Below are 21,064 nucleotides of genomic sequence, written 5' to 3'. Positions count from 1 at the left end.
AGCAAGGCTAAGTGACTGTTAACTGCAGTAAGGTAAAGGCAGTGTAACTAGGATGGAGAGACAAATGGACATGACTGGGAATAAAAAGTGTCTGTAAGGGGGATTTCCTGCCTGCTCTAAATAAAAGGGAAGAGACTAGGAGGATAACATAGCTTTGGTTGGGGTACGAGTTTCCAGTTTGAGGATATTCAGTTTTCCCCAGATTCCTCAGAGAAAGCAGAATCAGAGTCCTCCGCCAACCTGTTTTCACGTGTATGCAATCCACAGCAAAGGTTATAATTTTGTTCAGGCACCTGGCAAAGACTAAAGTTTGCCTTATATACCTTATGAGGATTTACAATCTTCAGGTACCGAACAAAGACTAACGACCTCAGATGACCTCGTACAATTTCCCAGAGTTAGAAATTATCACATTATGGATCATGGTTATTTCTCTTGTGAGATTTAGAGTCTCACAAAGGGGCAGTGAGTAAGTTTATACAGTCAGTAAACTGTGTTCATATCAGAGAACTTAAACTCTGCTTATGCATTTCATATTACTTACAACTTCAGCAAGACAATAAAAATCAGTCTGTAAAATGATACAACTGGGCCCATATGCTTACAATATTAACAGAAATAACATTTTATTAAGTATTATTTTTAAATACTAGCTATGCAGTTGCTGAAAGTACTTCAGTAGGGTCTCATCCTGGTCTCACTGAAATGACAAGGAGTTTTACTAATGACTTGGCTGGGAACAATTCTCATCCTCTCTCAGGACTGTGATTTTATTTATTTTATTTTATTTTATTTGAATACTGTATCATATTAAAATATAGCATATCTTGAAAAAAGCCTTAGCCACTTGTATAAAAAATGCAAATGATCAGTCCATACTTTTGAATATATGTTTTACTTTAATTATTTTTCATGAGTCTCTCATATATAAGAAAATAATGCAAAATTACCTCGTCCATCCACGGTAATGCCTATTCCACTGCTACACAGGCCATGGAATTCAGCTACTCGGTGGAAACAAAAAGTTGTATAAAAATGTAAGTGATCTTATTTTTTAATCTTAAACCAAATAAGTATCTGTAACATGAATGAAAAAATAATTTGTGGATAATAGTCCCTACATATAGTTACACAATGTTATCAAGTATCTATGTTATTACCATCATGTTATTTATTGCAGCTATTATTGCTTTCACGGAAAAAAAAAAAGAAATAAGATAAGAAAAAAGAAGATACTAAAATGCTGGTTTTCAGCTAATAATGTATCGTGGGAACAGCTTTGTTATTAAAGGTGACTTAATACAGAAACTTAGCACATACTCAACAGCACCAACAGGCACTCCAGTCTTGTTCAAACTTCCAAATACATACTTGAATAAAAATTCTACGTAACACCAAAAGGAAAACTATGGCATTTTCCATTTAAAACCACCATCTCCTCGAGTTAATACCGCCAACACTATTGTCATATAATGTTGCTAATCAATAGTTTCACAATAGGGCAATGTCATCCCAGAAAGCAGCATGGACTCTTTTCCAACACATGGTGAAATGAATACTTCTTTCAAGGGGCCAATGTGGCAAATAAACCGTTCTTTCATGTTATCTGCATTTTGCTGTTTCTAAAGATGAGTGAAATAATTATATATAAAAAAAGTATTTTGAACATCAATTCTATTATCAAACTGTACAGCAACTGTACACTGGACTGATTTGGTTACCTACTGCTCCTTGTCTAATTCATCTAAGGTATCTTTTCTCCTACCCAACATAACATCTTCTGGTTCACCCTACACTTAAAGACAACTATGAGACCCAGCTGCATCTATCTAGACTTTGGTCTACACATAGTCTGGACAGTTTTGGAGTTTGCTGCACTCTAGATAGTGCCGTACATGGAAAAATAAATTGTCATTTGTTCTCATTAAATGCCACAAATTTAGATTAATCTTCTTTGAATCAGAATTATTAATCTCTATTAGCTGTGATATCAGAAGAATCATGCAACCTTTACCTGAGTTCTTGGCAGGACATGGGTGACACGGTTCTCCAAAGCCATAGTCTGGATTGGCACAGCAACATTCAGATTTTGTCACTGCCCCAGGGAAAGGACGTACACACACCCCTTTTTTGATTCCCCCGTAGCATGTGCTGCGCATGTGAGTATCTAAGAGAGAGGAGGCAGAGAAATAACTATGTTTCCTTAGACTGGGAAGGACATGAATATTCTTTCAACAAGAACCTAAGGCCATAATTTTATTCTGCAAAAGGGGATACATTTTATCCTGTATATAAAATGGTTCAATTAAAAGCCAAGCGCCTGCATCCAAGAACAGAATTTGTCTCTAAATAGTTATCTGAATGTTCCCTTCCCAAGTATATGTTCCTGTCTATGGGGTACGCACTTTTCAAGCTCACGTGTCACTTGGAAGTTGATTTCTCATGCTTATGCTTAAAAGTACAGTACTGTATCTTACTTCATGAAAAGTCCCATCAGACTCAATGGCACTACTTATGGAGAAAGACAGTACTCAGTGTAAAGGTAGCAGAAAGGAGTCTTTTCTGTTCTTCGATACACTTTCCTGACAAGTGCCTATGTCACTATGAATACTACTATCACCAAATAAAATAAAATCAGTCCTATGTAATATGATACCTTTCAGATTACAAATACCATTCTAAGAGCAACGTCTGAATAATATTGTTCAGATCATTCAATGACTCATGTAGTACAGTCAAATAGAAAGCTCCTGCAACTAACAGCATATACTGTAGACTTCTAAACTTCATACAGGTTCCTTGAAATTCAATCCACAGAATTATGTATGAACGAAATTTGTTACACAATATTTGAAATAACCTACTTTAAGTCTGGAACAATTGTATCATCTTTTTACAAAACTGAATTTCCCAAGTGAATCATGATTCTGCCTGATGCTTCATTGGCATACTAATAATATTTCCCACTGAAACTGAAAGATTAATGGTATATCTTTAAGAAGTACTAGTGATGACCTATGGGATGATTCTATGGCAGATATGAGGGAGGTAGGCAAATGTGTGTGTGGTACTGCAGAGTTGTACTGATTTGTGCATGGCTGAACAGTGGTTAAGTAACCCACAATCTCTGCCGTCTCCCTCTATACAACTTATGACATTTCTACATGTAAATTAACTTGAGAGTAAGGCTAGTGATTAGTTTAGTTACCTCTGCTACCACATGTGTCTAGAACTCTTGATATGACAGATACAACCATTGCTGCAGCATAAGTGTAATTAATAAAATCAAAGTAGCCAATAACTTAAAAACTTGATGACAACATATTTAAAATCCCATGAATCCTATATAATTATTTTAATTCAACAACAAATGTCATCATTAACTAGAAGAATATTTCTTGATTATTTTATATGTGATTTTTGGTAAATCAAAGTAAGTCCTAATTGCTTTTCATTGAGGAAGTCTTACTTACCTACACAAACACGGCCATCAACGCCAACAGCTAGACCTGGTGGACATTCACACCGAAAGGAACCTTCAGTATTGATGCAATGACCATTCATGCAAATTCCTGGTGTCTGGCATTCATCAATATCTGCCCAGAGGGACACATCATTCACTTATTGCCATTTTTGAGTAAATGTCATTAAAGCATTGCCTCCTGGCATGATAGTAGCTAAGGGATTGTTAGCCTTTCCCTGTTAAACTTGATATGCAAAGTCTCCGCCAAAAGGCATGAACTTTAAAACAAATTTTCAGAAAAAAATGTTGACTATAGAGGTATTGGAGGCACTATATTTAACTGGCCATTTGCAGATGTTTACTTTTTTTCTGAATAGTAAATTTAGTAATATAAAGTAAATAACCACATATTAATATTGTATGTTACAATTGAAGTTATGATTCAATAATTATGACATAACCATCTTTTAGCCAAAGCAGTCTTTCAATAACTTTACCGCTGATCAGTTTCAGCAGCGGCTGACTTGGGGACACCTGGGGTAGAGCAGCTGGGGTGCTGCCGGGTTGGTCCCACAGCGCTAAGGGTCAGCACTACCAGACCAACTCGGCAGAGCCCCAGCTGCTCTGTCCCAGGCGTCCAGATTCAGCCGCTGTTGAAACTGACCAGCAGCGGCTGAATCGGACACACCTGGGGCAGAGCAGCTGGAGTGCTGCTGGGTTGGTCTGGTAGTGCCAACCCTTGGCGTGGCAGGACCAACCCGGCAGCACCCCAGCTGCTCTACCCCAGGTGTCCCCAAGTCAGCTGCTGCTGAAACTGATCAGCGGCTGATTCCAGGAAGCCTGGGGCAGAGCAGCCCTGCCTCGGGCTTCCTGTAGTCGGCCGCTGGTCAGTTTCAGCAGTGGCTGACTTGGGGACACCTGGGGCAGAGCAGCTGGGGTGCTGCTGGGCTGGTCCAGTAGCGCCGCACCTCGGCGCTGTGGGACCAACCCGGCAGCCCCCCAGCTGCTCTACCCCAGGCGTCGGCGAGAAAAGATTGGTATGCTGGGGGGGGGGGGGCGCTAGCGGCGCATCCCCCCAGCAGACCAGGGAGACGCGGAGCGGCTTTTTTCGCCGCTGAGGACGCGGGCGGCGGGACCGCGGCGCGTCTCGGTGGTCCCGCCGCCTGCGTCCTCCGCGGCGAGAAAAGCCGCTCCGCATCTCCCTGGTCTGCTGGGGGAAGGGGCCTAGCTCCACATCTCCCTGGTCTGCTGGAGGGAAGTGCCGCACTAGCTGCGCCCTCCTTTCCCCCGATTGTAACTAGAGGTCCGACTTAAGTCGGACTGACGTAACCCGGGGACTGCCTGTATCTCTACTATTGATTTATTTCACTTAGAAAAACCTAAGACACTTGTTATTGCAACATAAAGCACTGAGGTGGATTGTAAAACCCAGTAGGTTGTAATAAAGTTCAGTAATAGAGCACTGTCTTGTAGCAACATTTATACAGCAAGAGCTGTTTCCTGATGATTTTTTTAGTAAAAACAACTGATGTTTAAAATCCAAAATTTGGTAAGAATGTAATAATATTGGTTTCTCAAACCTGACTATTCTGTGTTATTTAAGAAGGGAAAGAAAGTCTTCTTCACTAATGAATTAACACATGGTAACTTAATGCCAATCTCATACCACACTTGAATAAAATCAAAGCCAGCGAACCTCTGCTCATGAATCCCATTTATTAGTTCAACAAGCAGCAGAGCTCAACTAACTTTCTTTTTCTCTGTTTATAATCAGCAAGTTTATGTTTATGGGTAATTTGCAACTCAGAAATATAAGAACAAATCAGGATTTCTCTTCCTCCTTTCTCTAAAACTCTATTTAAATTACAGGGTGTAATTTTTGCTTTTGTCTGCAGATAGCATGTATCTTTGAAACTGGAAAAAAACGTGGATTCATTTTTATGAGCAAATCTTATTTTAATCTAAAACAGATTAAAAATAACCTTTGAGTGTGAACTAAAAAGCTATTTTAAAGGGAGCCAAATTCACATAAAAAGTCCAATTTTAATAGAGAAAGAACAAATATTCAGAATTTGGCCATGATATACTATTGTATTGATAGCCCAACTGAACTTCCACAGTTGCCTTCAAATGAAGTTAGATTTGGCTTCATTCTTTAAATATTCAAAACTTTCCTTTTGTCCGTAAAGTAACTTGTATTTAGCCGTATGTGAAGGTATCTTAATAAACAGCAGAAATTCTAGAACAGGGATGGCCAACCCATTTAACAAAGAGTCAAAATAGCGGTGGAAAAAATGCGAAGAGCTGCACCAGAATTGTCAAGGAAAAAAGAAAAAAAAGCCCCTTTAAGACAGCTGCCATCTTGGGTGCCATTTTTTAAACCCCACAGATCGGACCTGGTAAGCACAGGGAAGCCAGGGGCCGGGGGAGGTAGGACGTCGGTGGGGGTGCAGGAGCAGCTCTGTGAGCCGCACTTTTGGGGGGCAAAAGCTGCATGCAGCTTGCGAGCGGTGGGTTGGCCACGGCTGTTCTAGAGCAACACAAAACTAAAGTGTGAATTTACTTTTGAATATTCATAAAGAATAAAACCTTTGAAGCTTTTTCATACTGCAAGGCTGGTTACTATTTTTGCAGTATTTTCCAGAATTTATTACAGGTACAGAGTTTCCAACACATTTTCACACACCAATTTGTTAACCATCAAATCACAGTATCTAGCACACAATTATAACATGGTTCTGTAATTTCTTTCTTGAACTACATTGAGTATATTTTGGCAGCTTTAGATGTCTATTGTATCAAACTAGCAAGAAATTGGAAAAAAATGAGGTCCATGTGATAAAGATTTGTATTCTTAAATGAGTCACCAGATAGAAAAGTGTGGTTTTCAATCAAGGTTGCCCTACTATGTTATTTCAACATCATACATACCAGTACAGTAACGCCCATTTGGAGCCAAGACAAATCCTGGTTTGCATATACATTTGAAGCTACCATCCTCATTTATGCACATCCCATTTAAACACATGTTGGTGGTAGTGCACTCATCATGATCTGCAGAAACAGAGCACATAAAATTACATATACCCCTTTAGCCTTGAGAAAATAATATATATATATTTCGGTATTCCGCTAGGTAATTCTAACACTTTACATAAATTGAGAGAGGGAGAGGGAGAGGGAGACAGAGGAGAATGAGAATGATTTTTTTCCACCAAAGATTAGCCACTGTAACTACTAATTATTATGTAGCATCTGAAAAGCTTTTACAGTACAGGGAGAAGCAGCAAAACACCAGAGTTAAAGCACTGCAGTAAATGGTGACTCTCTTTCTCTTATGGGATGGAAGAACAAGGTTCAACTTTCTTAAATAATTCAAAGTTTGTTGCAGCTAAAAGTTTCTCATCACACTTTTGTAACAGAAATTAAAATGCCCATCTTCTTTAATGAGGCAAAGAAATAAAACACTCAAGCTATGGGATTAAAGGGAAACATGCTGTTTCCTAGGAACAATTTTTTACCTATGGATTGCATCCCATATTAAAGTCTCCCCCTCATTGTCAAGGGAAATACATGGTCTACTCTGTACTAAATGTGGTGACTATCAAGAACCATCACAGAAAGAAAAATGTTATGCTAATTATGAAGGAACCAGCAATGACTTCCTAGTCATTAAGAAGAAAACATATAAACATATTTTAGCATCTAAGAGTATGTCTCCACTTGCACCCTCTTTCAAGAGAGGGATGCAAATGTAGACATTCAAAATTGTAAATGAAGCTGGGATTTAAATATCCTGCACTTCATTTGCATATTTGTGGACGGGCACTATTTCGAAATACTTTATTTCAAAATAAAAAATGATGTTTAGATGCGGTTATTTTGAGAGAAAACCTTCTCTCAAAATAATCCTTAGTCCTCTTACAACGAGGTTTACTGGTTATTTCGAGAGAAGGGTTTTCTCTCGAAATAACCATGTCTAAACAGCGTTTTTTATTTCAAAATAAAGTATTTTGAAATAGCACCCACCTGCAAATCTGAAAATGAAGTGTGGGATATTTAAATCCCGGCTTCATTTACAATTTCGAATGTCACATTTGCATCTCTCTCTTGAAAGAGGGTGCAAGTGTAGATGTATCTTAAGTGTCTTCAAATTAAATATATTACTATTCCTATTATTTCAGCAATGACCAAAATGTGCTAGGTGCTGTACAAACTCATAGCAAGATACAGCCCCCGTAGCCAAAGAGTTTCAAATCTAAAAATATCAAACAGTTCAGAAACATGAACAGGCCAGTGGCCCATTATGGGGCTAACAGTGACATGGCCTTATCTTGGTACAAGTTTTCGGGAGGTGGAGGGGGAGAGAAAGGGACAGCACAGGAGCATCACCCTTTGCACAACTCTCACAAATACTTATCACAATTGCAGGATTTTTTACTCAGGACAATAATGAGACCATTCCCTTGATATTCTTCCAGAGATGAACAGTAATCTAAAGGGGGCAAGAAGGTGTATGGAGGAGGTAGGATAATGCTTTTGACATTCCTTTCTCCTTCGGTACCAGCTACATCCACTTATACACTGGGTCACTCGGAGAGAGATTGTACCCCGTGAAGGACAGTTCCTTCCTGAATTCTCTTTCAGGATGGTGCAGCTCATACAGTGTCAACTTGACCCCAGTGAGACACTGAATTCATCTCATACCAGATTTTATTTCACAAAATTCCATCTTTGAAGATCAAGAATACTGTGTGAAGCGTAACTTCTAGAAATGTTAAACCAGAATTATCTTTTTCTGGTGCTTCATCTTTCTATTAAGATTAGCTCTTCATACCAACACAATTCTTTCCATCCGTAGTTAGTTCAAACCCAGCATTGCATATACATTGGAAACTTCCATCAGTGTTCACACATCGGCCATTTTTACAAAGAACACCATTCTGTATGCATTCATCAATATCTTAAAGGAGAGAGAAAAAAATTTAAAAAAAATCTCTGAGTTTCAATTAATACACAATAGCAAGCAAACATTTTATCTGACAGCTCTTCACAAGGTTTCCATCAGATGATTCTCCAGCAATGAACTAAAATGACACATTACTAAATATTGTTTAAGGGAGCCTAGCAATAGTACCTTGAAAGAAACATTTTGAACGTGGAAAGACCTCATTTTCCTAACTCCCAATATATATTTAGCTTTATACTGTGAAATATTTATTATACTAATATAAGGTCATTAAACAGTGCTAGTTTGTAGTGATGTTCAATAATTGGAATTTTCTGTGGATTCTCCAATTTAAACTAACTAGCCAAGTGAACTCGGTCACCAGAAGAAACAGATGAATGACTAACACCAAAAATTAAATCTCTATTGTATTTATAGAACTAACTCAAGGGTTGGCCAATATTTGAATTTTAATAAAAAAGCACTTGTATCACTGTCATGATTCACTAAAATAAGACACTAATTATTTTCTGAACTCCAATAGAATCTAACCTAATATAAACTCTAGATGTGTAAACAAATTTTCTTACCAATGCAGGCTTGCTTGGTAGGTGTTCTTTGGAAACCTGCATTGCATTTGCAATAATAGGATCCAGGTGTATTAACACAATCTCCATTAGTACATGGGTTTGATGTGCACTCATCAACATCTGTTGGCAACAGAAATTAAGACCATTAGAGAATTCATAGCATATACAGCAAATTTTCTTTCAGGCATACCATTTTACGATTGAATTACCTTATTTCTTCACAGTCAAATACTAAAGTTAGAAGCTTGTTCTTGCTTCCCCAAACATGCACACCTATTCTTAGTGTAACTGTGCAATCACATTTACAAAAGGAAAGGAATATATATAGTATTTTACATCTCTTAAATGTGTCTTAAAAGACAGTAAAGGAAAGCTGTGAGAATTTGAAACTCCAAGACTAACAAAAGAGAAAACCCCTTTGTTTAGCTTCATATTTAGTTGTTTAACTGAACCACCACTTTTTTTTTTAAATACAGGTTGAACCCCTCTAGTCCAGCATTCTTAGACCTGACAGGTGATGAACTAGAGAATTTGCTGAATTACAGGAAATCAACATTGTCTAGCAGCATTACCAACACTTCCACAGCTTACGGGGCTTTTAGAAGACATTGAAGGGTAAATTAGAGTTAAATGGAAATCACAGCAGCTGAGCTTTTCTATTAGCATAGGCACAAAAAAGATACACATAAAACAGGATGCCATAGTGAATGCTCAGACTGTTATAAATAATTGCATATACATACATTTCATACAGATTTTGGATTACAGAGAACAGTGCTTTTACCAGCTGATTTACATCAATATTCTTGGCAGGATGAAATCAGGGCCCTCTAGCAGGTAGTGAAGAGACTAAAAGGAAAAAGGAATTCCCCTCATGCAAAAAAACATTTTGCTCTTTAAAACACTCACATGTGAATGTGCAGTTGACAGTTCTGGTGCAAGAAAGCCAAAAGAAAGAAGCAAAATGAAGAAAAGAGAGGGGGAAAAAATCAAAGTGTTAGAAAAAAAATACAGAAAGCAAGTAATATCTGTAACTGCTTTTTAGTGTGGACATTTGTATGTGTTTGGCAAGCCATCTTTGGTCCTCAAATATAGTTTTATGCGTTTACATGAGCTTCCCACCCACAGGCAACTCTACAATTCTTGGTCATACAGAATCTTTTATTCCACATGCAGTGCACCAATCTGTCCTCGGATTTTGGCTCAGCCAGTCTCCCTAGAAGGATTGCTCATAATTTCTTTAGGAAAAAAAGCCCCTCAACAGTAGATCTGTGGAGAAGTTTCTCATGAATGTTTCATCTACCATCCTAATTCCAAAGACTTCCTATTATATGTTTATCCTGCCCTAGTAAGAGCAGGACGGAGTAATTTATAAATAGAGACATTATACTCCTTTATTTTGTTAAGTTTTCTAGTATAGAAAAAGTGGTGTGTTTTTTTCTAGGCTAACGTTCTAGGCAAATTTGTTAGCTATATAACTGTCAAAGGAAATGTATATACATTGCCAACTACTTTATCAATGAATTCATGAACACTAGAGAAGGAAAACAATACTCTATGAAAACATAGATTTAAGCTTAGAAAATACACTTCAATCCATGTGTGACAGATGACTCCTTGTATTTAAATGTGAATCTGGGCTTTTCCTATATTTTCACATGCTACTGATAAAAGGGACTCAAGCTAAATATATCCTAATACAAAAAAGCTGTTAACTTTGAGTTCAGGTTACTAGAATGGATATTCCTACCGAAGTAATCTATCAAAAGCAAGGAAATAACCATTCAGACTATGAAGTCCCCCAACAAGTTTACGCTTCTCATCATTTTCCCATTTCTCCTTCCACTAACTCCCTTCTGTTGCCCACCTATTTTCATTAAGTATTTAATCTGAAATAGTAAGAACAAATTCATTAAAAGTCGATGGAAAGTTTGATTATTCTCTAAAGATTTATTGTGCCAAATCTGAGAACAAAAACAATCAAATATTTAATCAAGCTGTAAGTACAAAACTCAACACAGTTGTAATGATATCATTGCTACAGGTGTTTCTATAATATTTAACAAATGTTATTCAAAATGTTTTTGCAAATACAGTGATAGGCTCACTACACCACAAGCTTATATCAATTCAGGAAGAGGAATGGATGGTCTACAAGACTGTTCAGTATCCTTCCACTAAGGACAGTTGTGAATCTTATCTCTTTATCCGTAGGAAATGATTCATGGTGCAAGATGTACAGTATGATTGGACAACTGGAAGTAGTGTAGAAACCTACCCTTTAGTACTGGTAGGACCATTTTTGAAAAATATCATACTTTTTCTGCCTTACCACATAAAAATTCTTTAATAATTTTTTACCTTAAAATATCCTTTGGGGTTTTCCCTGGGTAAGGAGCCAAACAGATTATCATAGCCTAGAAAGAGTGTTCATTTTTATATTATTAACCTTTCCCCACACAGTGAAATGTATCTGTTCCCAATGCCCCAGACCTATTCTTTCAGTAATCAGAACAGAATCCAAATTGCATTTGAACAAGTCCTTTAGTATAATTTAATTTCATATATATCATTATGTACAGGTATTTTATGTTGTTAAGTTACCACTTAAATTCCCAGGGTCAACTCTGTGCTGACATATAGCAATTGCCATTTACCAGTCAACATTTGGGACACAGTTATTGTTTTGCTTTACTTCAAGTAGGAAATACTGGAGATCTCAAATAATTCAGTAACAAGCTGCTAACTGTTGACTTTTTAATGCCAACTACTATACAATGACTCCGGAATCCAGAGGGTTACTCAAAATGTAGATGAGTGCAGAATAAAGCCTAGAACTAGTATTGTGAGATTTGTAACACCTGAATAGATGGACTTCACCCTACTGAAAACCTTCTTATACACACCTAGTCTTTCCTCATTTTCTGATTTAATGTCAGATTCTCCTGCTGAGGATATAGCACCTTCCGTTTTTGCTAAGTCATCATCTGACTATTTTCATCTTAATGGAACCCAAAACTGATTCAGTTTTCAGACCATTGCTGAACATTGATCAATCTATGGTATTACTCAAATCATTTTACTTCAATAGTTACTCGTAATATGAACATAAGAACAGCCATACTGAGTCAGACCAAAGGCTGATCCAGCCCAGTATCCTGTCTGCCAACAGCTGCCAATGCCAGGTGCCCCAGAGGGAGTGAACTGAACAGGTAACGATCAAGAGATCTCTCTCCTGCTATCCATCTCCACCCTCTGACAAACAGAGACTAGGGACACCATTCCTTACCCATCCTGGCTAATAGCCATTAAGGGACTTAACCTCCATGAATATATCTAGTTTTCTTTTAAACTCTGTTATAGTCCTACCCTTCACAACTTCCTCAGGCAAGGAGTTCCACAGTTTGACTGTGCACTGTGTGAAGAAGAACTTCCTTTTATTTGTTTTAAACCTGCTGCCCATTAATTTAATTTTGTGGCCCCATGTTCTTATATTATGGGAACAAAACTTTTCCTTATTCACTTTCTCCACACCACTCATGATTTTATATACCGCTATCATATTCGCCTAGTCTCCTCTTTTCCAAGCTGAAAAGTCCTAGTCTCTTTAATCTCTCCTCATATGGGACCTGTTCCAAACCCCTAATCATTTTATTTACCCTTCTCTGAACCTGTGCTAACACCAGTATATCTTTTTTGAGATGAGATCACATCTGTACGCGGTATTCAAGATGTGGGCGTACCATATTCTCTATCTTATTTTCTATCCCTTTTTTAATGATTCCTAACATCCTGTTTTCTTTTTTGACTGCCGCTGCACACTGTGTGAAAGTCTTCAGAGAACTATCCATGATGACTGCAAGATCTCTTTCCTGATTAGTTGCAGCTAAATTAGCCTCTATCATATTGTATGTATAGTTGGGGTTATTTTTTCCCAACGTGCATTACTTTACATTTATCCACATTACATTTCATTTGCTATTTTGTTGCCCAATCACTTAGTTTTGTGAGATCTTTTTGAAGTTCTTCACAGTCTGCTTTGGTCTTACATTTCTATCACTTAACTATCTTGAGCAGTTTAGTATGGTCTGCAAACTTTGCCACCTCACTGTTTACCCCTTTCTCCAGATCATTTATGAATACGTTGAATAGGATTGTTCCTAGGGCTGACCACTAGTGGAGCACCACTGGTGAATACACTGCTATGTATGAGTGGTTTAATTAAACGGCCTGAGTTTTCTCTTACAGTGGTGACAGTCAATGGTAATTCACTGAAGTCTGTGCAATTACATCAGCCTAAACTTGGTTTGAAAGGAGAATCTGGTCTTAACAGCTCAAGTAGAGTTTTCCACTCTGAACATGCATGTGTGGTGATGCTATGCCACAGAAATGGATAGAATTCCAGCTGTCTATGAAAAAACACACTGCATGGTTGGTCAAGGAATGAATTCAGATTCACTTGGGCATCCCAGACCACAGATGGCTATGCCACATCCACTTTTTTCAGGGACAATTTCTTCAGATAAGAGATGAGGAAAAGTTTACATAAAGCAAGAAAACTGTATAGAATGTATTTCCTTTTATCAACATATCAAACACTATTCACCACAGCTTTATTGTGGTAGGAACTGCAGGCCTGATAATAGTTACTCCACCACCTATCTCAAAAGTAGCTCTGTTTTAGTTTACTTTCTTTTGACTCAACATCAAAAATGTCCATCCACTGGCTCTTAGTACTCTACTGATCATTATACAAAACTCAATGTGTGCCTCAATCTGGTCTTAACAGCTCAATTAGAGTTTACCACTCTGGTACATCCATGAATGGATGCTTAAACAGCAGTTCATAATCGAATGCTAGCACCCCTTTATATCAACATATACCACAATTACTCCATACCCTTCAAAGCCCAAATTTAAAAAAAGGACCTTGTTGTGACTTTTCCATTATTCATACCTCAGATCTTGTCTACAGTTACCAGTGCCATCAATCTTCTTCAATTATGCAAATAGTGAACCTGAAGTCAACATACCACAGCATCCTGCATACAATTAGGTCGGTGGGGGTTGCTCTCCCATCGATGCCAGCTACTCCTCTCATGGGCTGGCGAGTTGCGGGAAGGATCCCCCACCAGCCAGGCAGGGACCCTGTCCTTAGGGCCTTGGACTGGGACCCATGAGTGAGGGTGGGCATAGGTCCCCCTACTCCGCAGGGGAACGACAGGCGAAACCCTACCCCCGCACCGGGTGGTACAGAGGCAGGTAGAGTGAGACGTACAGCCATATGAGGGACCAGACTGAGGACCCTGGGTGTTAACCCTGCTGGGGGAAGGACGAAGGATAGTCACAATGCCTAGTTGGTAAGGGGACCCCAACAGGGCTATTGGTTGACCGACGCAGGGCTAGAATAAACCAAGAGAGGGGACCCCGGGAGCCTGGCCCGGTCACATCCAAGGCCACGACAAGGGACTACCCCCTTACATTAATGCACTAGATGCTACTATACAGTACAAAGTGTTGACAACTACAGCAAGAAAGGAATTTCAAGGATGAGTGCAACTTTGCTTGGATGCTGCAGTGAGTCTTGGCTTGCACAAAGTTCTGTGAAAAATATTTTCTTGTGTTATTTTGCTGTGTTTCTTCATGCCAGGTAATTTTCCCCACAAACTATGACGCTTTTATCAAGATCATGCTGTGGTACATACAGGGGGAGGGCAACAAAATTGCTGGATCCCAGACAATGTGGTGGGGGCAACTCAGCACTTCCAGAAAGAGAGGGGCCTTGGGCAGAAGGGACAGGGTTGGAGAAGCCAGCCCTGAGCATTGCCTGGAACTTGCCACACTCCTCACTCCACCAGCCAGCCCTCAAAGCTGCTCACAGCATGGGGCTCCAGCAGTGATTAAACAGGCCCGGGACTTTGGCTGCTGCCACTGTGGTAGCAGTGGTGACAGCCAGGAGCCACAGGCCCTTTTGAATCCTCGGGTCCTGGAGCAACAACTCACTTTCCTCCTTCCTCCCCGCAGACCTGAGTACCTAACTATATATCACAAACTGCACACATAGGGTACGTCTAGACTGCACGCCTTTTTCGACAGTGTCTTTTTCAACTGTCAAAAAAGAGCGTCTAGACTACAACCAGTACTGTCGACAAAGCAAGCCACTTTTTCGAAAGAGTCTAGACACTCTCTTTTGAAAAAGCACAGTTTGAATGCAATAGCGCCTTTTTTTAAACAGAGTGCTGTCGAAAAAAGGCGTTATTCCTCGTAGAATGAGGTTTACCACCGTCAACAGAACACAATGGTAGTGTACACGCAGGTATAGTTTTGTCAACAAACGCCCAATTTTGTCTACAAAACCCTGTAGTCTAGACATACCCATATTGTCGTCATCATGACTTTTAATGCTATGTAACTCCTATACTTGGAGTAACTGTCATTTCAGATTTTTTCCAGTATAAAACTATTTTCTTCAGTGAATAGCAAACTATTCAAACAATTTTTTAAAATACATCTTATATCCAAAATAATTATGTAAACTTAAGACCATATTCTCCCCATATATGCTTCCCCTCTCAAATCACACCCAATAGAAATTTGGCAGTTAAAAGATTTGATGCAGGAACTTTTTGGTGAAATTCAATGGCCTATGAAGTACAGGTAGTTAAAGAACAGTTGATGACAATGATTCCTTCTGGCCTTAATCTATGAGTTCAGGACACACAACAGCTTTCAGGATGTGCTCAGCAAACTTCAGTATTACTGCGTAGGGGTCTGAATATGCTTTCACGAAAGTAAATGTTAAAACTCCTTCTGATTTCAAAGGTGCAGGATCTGGTGCTAAATGAGAAAGCTTCAGGTATCTCCACTACAATGTGAACAGAAAAATATACCCCTATTTTTAGTTAGTAAAGACCAATTCCTTACATCCAAAGCCCAACTATGTAGACTTATGTTAGAACTTCCACTCTATACTTTTACATCAGCCTGATGGTGCCTGTTGCAGGAAAGTTTAGCAGCAGAATAAACTCCCCCAATTCTCTTAGCCAGAAATGCAAGATAGGAAGCTCTATGCATCTCCCACTAGATCTTTCCCTGGACACTTTCCCTTAAATCATAATTATGCCAGCAAAGATGCTCTAAACCACCTAGCCAGCAAGAGCAGAGGCACAAGGTGTTTTTACATACTCTACCTATTAATTATTTTAGCCTGTATTGAAATAATTTTGAACAGTAAGCAAACAGAAGTCAGATAGGTTGAGAGGAATCCTGAATGCTCAGAGCAGGACTGAAGGGAAAAGATGTTCCCTTTCTAGTCCTGTGTTCTAAGAATTACTGAAAAAGTGAGCATCTTTCAAGATTTGTTGCCATTATGAACTAAAGTGTCTCCCCCTAATGGTACATGAATCTTTTCACAGTTATTTGTCTCTAGTTTTCAGTCTTCGATAGTGGCACAGAAATAATGACGAAAACTTTAACATATTTTTTCAAACAATACACCTAAAATAGAATTCTTAAGAGAACTACTAAGTCCTAAGGTTTGTGTTTCTTTTCAAGAAATGTTGTCATCACAAAGCAGTGAAATAGAGGGGAAGATGCATTCTTTCTGCCTTTTAAGAGTGCATAAAATGATCAATAGTTGAAGTGAAGACACAAATCTGAACTCAGTTCTTCACAGGTAATTTCAAGTATTTTGATTTATAATGTAAATGCATTTGGTATTCAGGTCTGTACATAAAATTCTGTTAATTAATTTGGATCTCTACAAAAGCCCTTTGCTATTCATATTCAAGAGTGAGTAAAACAGACACACAGGACCCCATTCTACTCTCCGTTACTTTTGTATAAATACACGCTAATAACAATGGAGTTATCACACTGTAAATTCAGAGAAAATGGGAGCAGAATTTGACTCAGAGGTATGATGATCCAACACACACACTAACATAGTAAACAAACTTGCAGACCATAAAAGATCTGAGATGCATAGAATTTTGATTCAAAAGCTTAATCTTTTAAGACTTATACATTGTTCCAGTATAAAGAATCTCAGTGTAATTCCCACACTATTTTTCACAGGAATCAACAATACCAACAACGTTCTATGGAGGAAACAATAAAATATACTAAAATTATAATCCTATTTATAGAGAAATGGTTTAAAAATGAAAATGGAAGGATTTAAAAACTAAATATTGGGACTGTAAACATTTATGCTTACCTATACAATCCCCATTTGCATCTTGTTTATACCCCATATTGCACTCACATCGGTAACTGGAAATGGTTGGTATGCAACGTCCATTTAAACAGAGATTGGGGTGATGTTTACATATATCTATTGTCTGATTGAGGATTGCTGAAACGGATTACAGAAGATGAGAAAACTGAACCAGAATATGAAATAGGCACAACATAATCTGCATAATCATTTTTAACAAATTTTTAAAGATTTGTAAATAAATAAGCACCGTTAGTTTTTTTAAAAACATCAAACAATACCTATTTCCAAGACCTACTGATAGAACTGTAAGATCACAATAACAAATTAACATCAGAAAATAATTAAACAAATGGCCTTTGTTAAGATAAATGGTTTACATTGAACGTCTGATGAGAGAGGAATCATTGGGATTGGATTGCAGTAATTCATCACTATGACTATTATTTATAGTGTGTTTATCCTAATACTCCACACACTGTTTTGTACTAAGTCCCTGATCCTGCAACACTTGTAGAAGGCATTAGTTTATTAGATTCTTGCTCATTCTGGGCCTAGGGCCAAAGTAATAATTTGAGTCAAGGGACAATTCCACATTTGGAAGAAAAAAAAAAAGGAAACAATTCCTCTACCAATTCATTTCAAAAGTACTGGCAGTTCAGTGGGAATGCTAGTATTACTAACTGTGATAGACTAGTGGTTTGTATACAAAGAAGACACTCAAAGCTGCTTAATAAAACACATCTAAAGCGTATGCCATAGATGTTACTACCACACAGATTTTAGATGTATAGACAACACGTGATAGTGAGGTATAAAGATTTTAGCATCATGTATTTGTGATAACGTCTTTCCTCACAAGTGGCAATGAAAGAGATATGCAGGTCATCCTGAATGAATGCTTTTATACCATATCATGCCATTATATATCTTGTATATGCTCTATATGCTACAGAAATACTATATTAGAAATGTTTAAGATACTTTTTAAAAGATTGATTGAATTATTGTTAGTATCCCTCTCTTTGTAAAGCTTTAATCACCCTGAATCCAATTCTGCAAGTCTGAGAAGCAGATAAAAATTAAAACTAATAAATGTAAAATGCCTAAAAAAATAACATAATAGGGTTTCTATGTAGAAAAAATATAGAGAAGGGCTTTAAAAACTGACCCCTCAGATCCCTCAAGAACTTCAGGTTGAACCTCTCTGACCAGTGCTGAACAAGAAATTTTGTTGAACTACGTGAGGTCAGCATTGTCTGGCAACATTACCAACAGTTCCACTGCTCACTGGGCTCTTAGAAGACATTTCAGGGTAAATTAGAGCTAAACAACAGCAGAGAACACAGAGAGCCAGGATTGGTGATTGTAAACAAATTTTTTGGAACCTTAGAAAATTTGTCCACACCCATGATAAGTGGATATCTGGCTAACTAAAAGCATGCCAGGCCACGGATGTTGCCTGACCAGAGTGTGCTGGACTAGAGAGGTTCAACGTGTAGAAATGAGTCTTAGGTCCCCACCAGAAGGCTAGGAATCTCCATTTTCTGCTTGAGTGAAATTCTCTCTTCTACCCCTGCAAGGTTCCAATATTATAAATCTTATGACAGTGAAAAATATAAAGGTTCAATTTTTATAAAAAACTGTTTCAAGCCACACACACAGAATGTAAGGTCAGAAGGGCCTACTGTGATCATCTAGTCTGATCTTCTTTTGCACATTGCAGGCTACAGAATATCACCTTCTCCTGAAGTAGTCTCCTAACCTTTGATTGAGTTACCGAATCCTCAAATCATAGTTTAAAGACTTCAAGAATACAGAGAATTCACCGTTTAACTAGTTTAACACTAGTTTAACATGTGACCTGGGACCCATGCTGCAGAGGAAGGTAAAAAACCTCCAGTGTCTCAGCCAAATCTGACCTTGTGGAAAACTCCTTTGTGACTTCAGATATGGTTATCAGTTAAATCCAGAGCATGTGGGCAAGAACCAGCAGGCTGCAACCTGCAGAAAAATTCTCTGTAGTAAGTCAAATGCCTCCCCATCTAGTGCTCTCATTTTTAATGGGGATTTGGGTGACAGATACAGACTCAGGAATGTGGAATTTTGGGGATAATTTTGGCAGGTATTTTATTTTAAATGATGGGTACCTTATGCTACTCATGGGTCTGGAGTGTTAGAATAAGTCCCAGGTAGATGTATTAGTGGCTAGAATGCAGTTAATCCAGAAATGTATTTATCATTCACATTTATCACATCGCTCTATAATTTAGAACATGTATTACCTCAAGTTACATTTTTTACAAAATGTGTAGACAAGTAATGGCTATAGTACAGAAGTTTGAGGTTAAAGCTACTGCAGGCATACAACTTAATGAGTTCATCAAGTAAAAGGTGAACACAACTGGTAAACGGAGGGACTATAAAAGATATAGGATGCAGTTACAGTATATTAAAGACCAACAAGAAAGCTAATTTCTGTAACTCAAATTAAGCAATATTAAAAACATTTCTGTATTGTGATCTCTGCTCAAAGTCTCTAAAAAATTCACTGTCATGAAAACAATGCAAAATGTCTTATATTCAATTAAGCATATGTATTCAGAGAGATTGTCTCATTTTCAGAATAGAGCCTAAGACACAAGCAAGAAGCAATAAAATTATGAACTCACTCATCAAAATCAGAGGAAAACATTTGTTTTTAAAAAAAGGAAACATACTCAGCCCAGTAATGATTGCACCATTTCCAGTGGGACTCTGGCCACCAGTCCCAACACCTCCTCCTCCTACACCAGGGGAGAAGCCATTGCCACCTGGAATGGGAATAAATCCAGTTCCTGGGCCATAACTATTCCCATTTCCTCCAGGAAGGAATCCATTCCCCCCTGTTCCACCAGGTCTGGAACCTCCTCCTGCAGGAACTCCATCTATGCAAAGTCTGCGATATTCATCTACAAAAAGAACACACACACACATTAAAATAATTTAGCCCCATTCAGTATGTAAAGATGATGCTGAAATATAAAACTCTATATCACAACAAAAAAAATGAAGTTTCAACTCCTTATTTTGGAACTCACTGTCTTCTCTCTTCTATACCTAAGTTTATGAGGCTTTCAGATTCATAATGGTGTTATTTAAAGAATATGTTACATGTTAAAATTTACTCCTAGCCATTTGGTGGAGCATTTGGCAATAAACGGATAGAAAAGTATGTTACCCCGTCTTGCAGATCTTTTAGGGTAAGTAAAACAAGAATTAATATATGACAACAATGTGGAAAGTTACGTAAGTGCCAGGCTGAAAGTTTAAGTGACATACTTATGTCATCTACCTTGCCATTTCAAAGAAAAATGAAAAACTACAGAAAAAGAGAGTAGCTGCTTCTTTACACAGTAATGAATGGACCCTTACACTCATTTTCTTTTTTAGGTCAACCACAAAATCTTCCTCAGTTATCAAGAACCGAGAAACGGTTCAGTGTCAACAAAAACTGGTCCTAAATAATAATGGTCCAGAAAAAAAAATAGTTCACATATGGAAATATCCATACTGAAAACAGAAGAATGAATAATAATGTAACTCCTAACATTTTTTAGGCTTGATTTTAAAGTGGTTTAAAATGTTTGCAAAAACTTCCATCATATTGGAACGGGCAGCAAAAACCACTCACCAGAGCCTCTCACAGGACACATCTCAGGAACAGATCCAATGGCCCAGCATCGACCTGATTCACAACAGCACTGCATTTTGGTAAACCTATTTGGAAGTTCTTGTGCACAGCGACCATTCACCAAGCTGGAGAAACATGTGCCTGCCCTTTGATCTGGACATTAAACAAACAA

General features: G+C 38.1%; 1 protein-coding gene across 1 annotated transcript in view; it reads right to left on the bottom strand.

The window, feature by feature from the left end:
- The window catches only part of FBN2 (fibrillin 2), a 279,412-nt gene that overhangs the window by 145,427 nt on the left and 112,921 nt on the right, over positions 1–21,064 (bottom strand). The window contains exons 9-17 of the mRNA XM_006131867.3: positions 20,893–21,045; positions 19,940–20,170; positions 17,220–17,357; positions 9,002–9,121; positions 8,301–8,426; positions 6,395–6,517; positions 3,474–3,596; positions 2,015–2,167; positions 951–1,004 (exon numbers count right to left, since the gene is read on the bottom strand). Coding sequence (XP_006131929.3) covers positions 951–1,004; positions 2,015–2,167; positions 3,474–3,596; positions 6,395–6,517; positions 8,301–8,426; positions 9,002–9,121; positions 17,220–17,357; positions 19,940–20,170; positions 20,893–21,045 — 1,221 coding nt within the window. The remainder of the gene's footprint in view (positions 1–950; positions 1,005–2,014; positions 2,168–3,473; positions 3,597–6,394; positions 6,518–8,300; positions 8,427–9,001; positions 9,122–17,219; positions 17,358–19,939; positions 20,171–20,892; positions 21,046–21,064) is intronic.

Source organism: Pelodiscus sinensis, chromosome 6 (assembly GCF_052426305.1).
Source record: "Pelodiscus sinensis isolate ZL-2025 chromosome 6, ASM5242630v1, whole genome shotgun sequence".
Taxonomy (NCBI): Eukaryota; Metazoa; Chordata; order Testudines; family Trionychidae; genus Pelodiscus; species Pelodiscus sinensis.
Note: the sequence above shows the minus strand (reverse complement) of the source record. Positions and strands in the feature narration are given on the sequence as shown.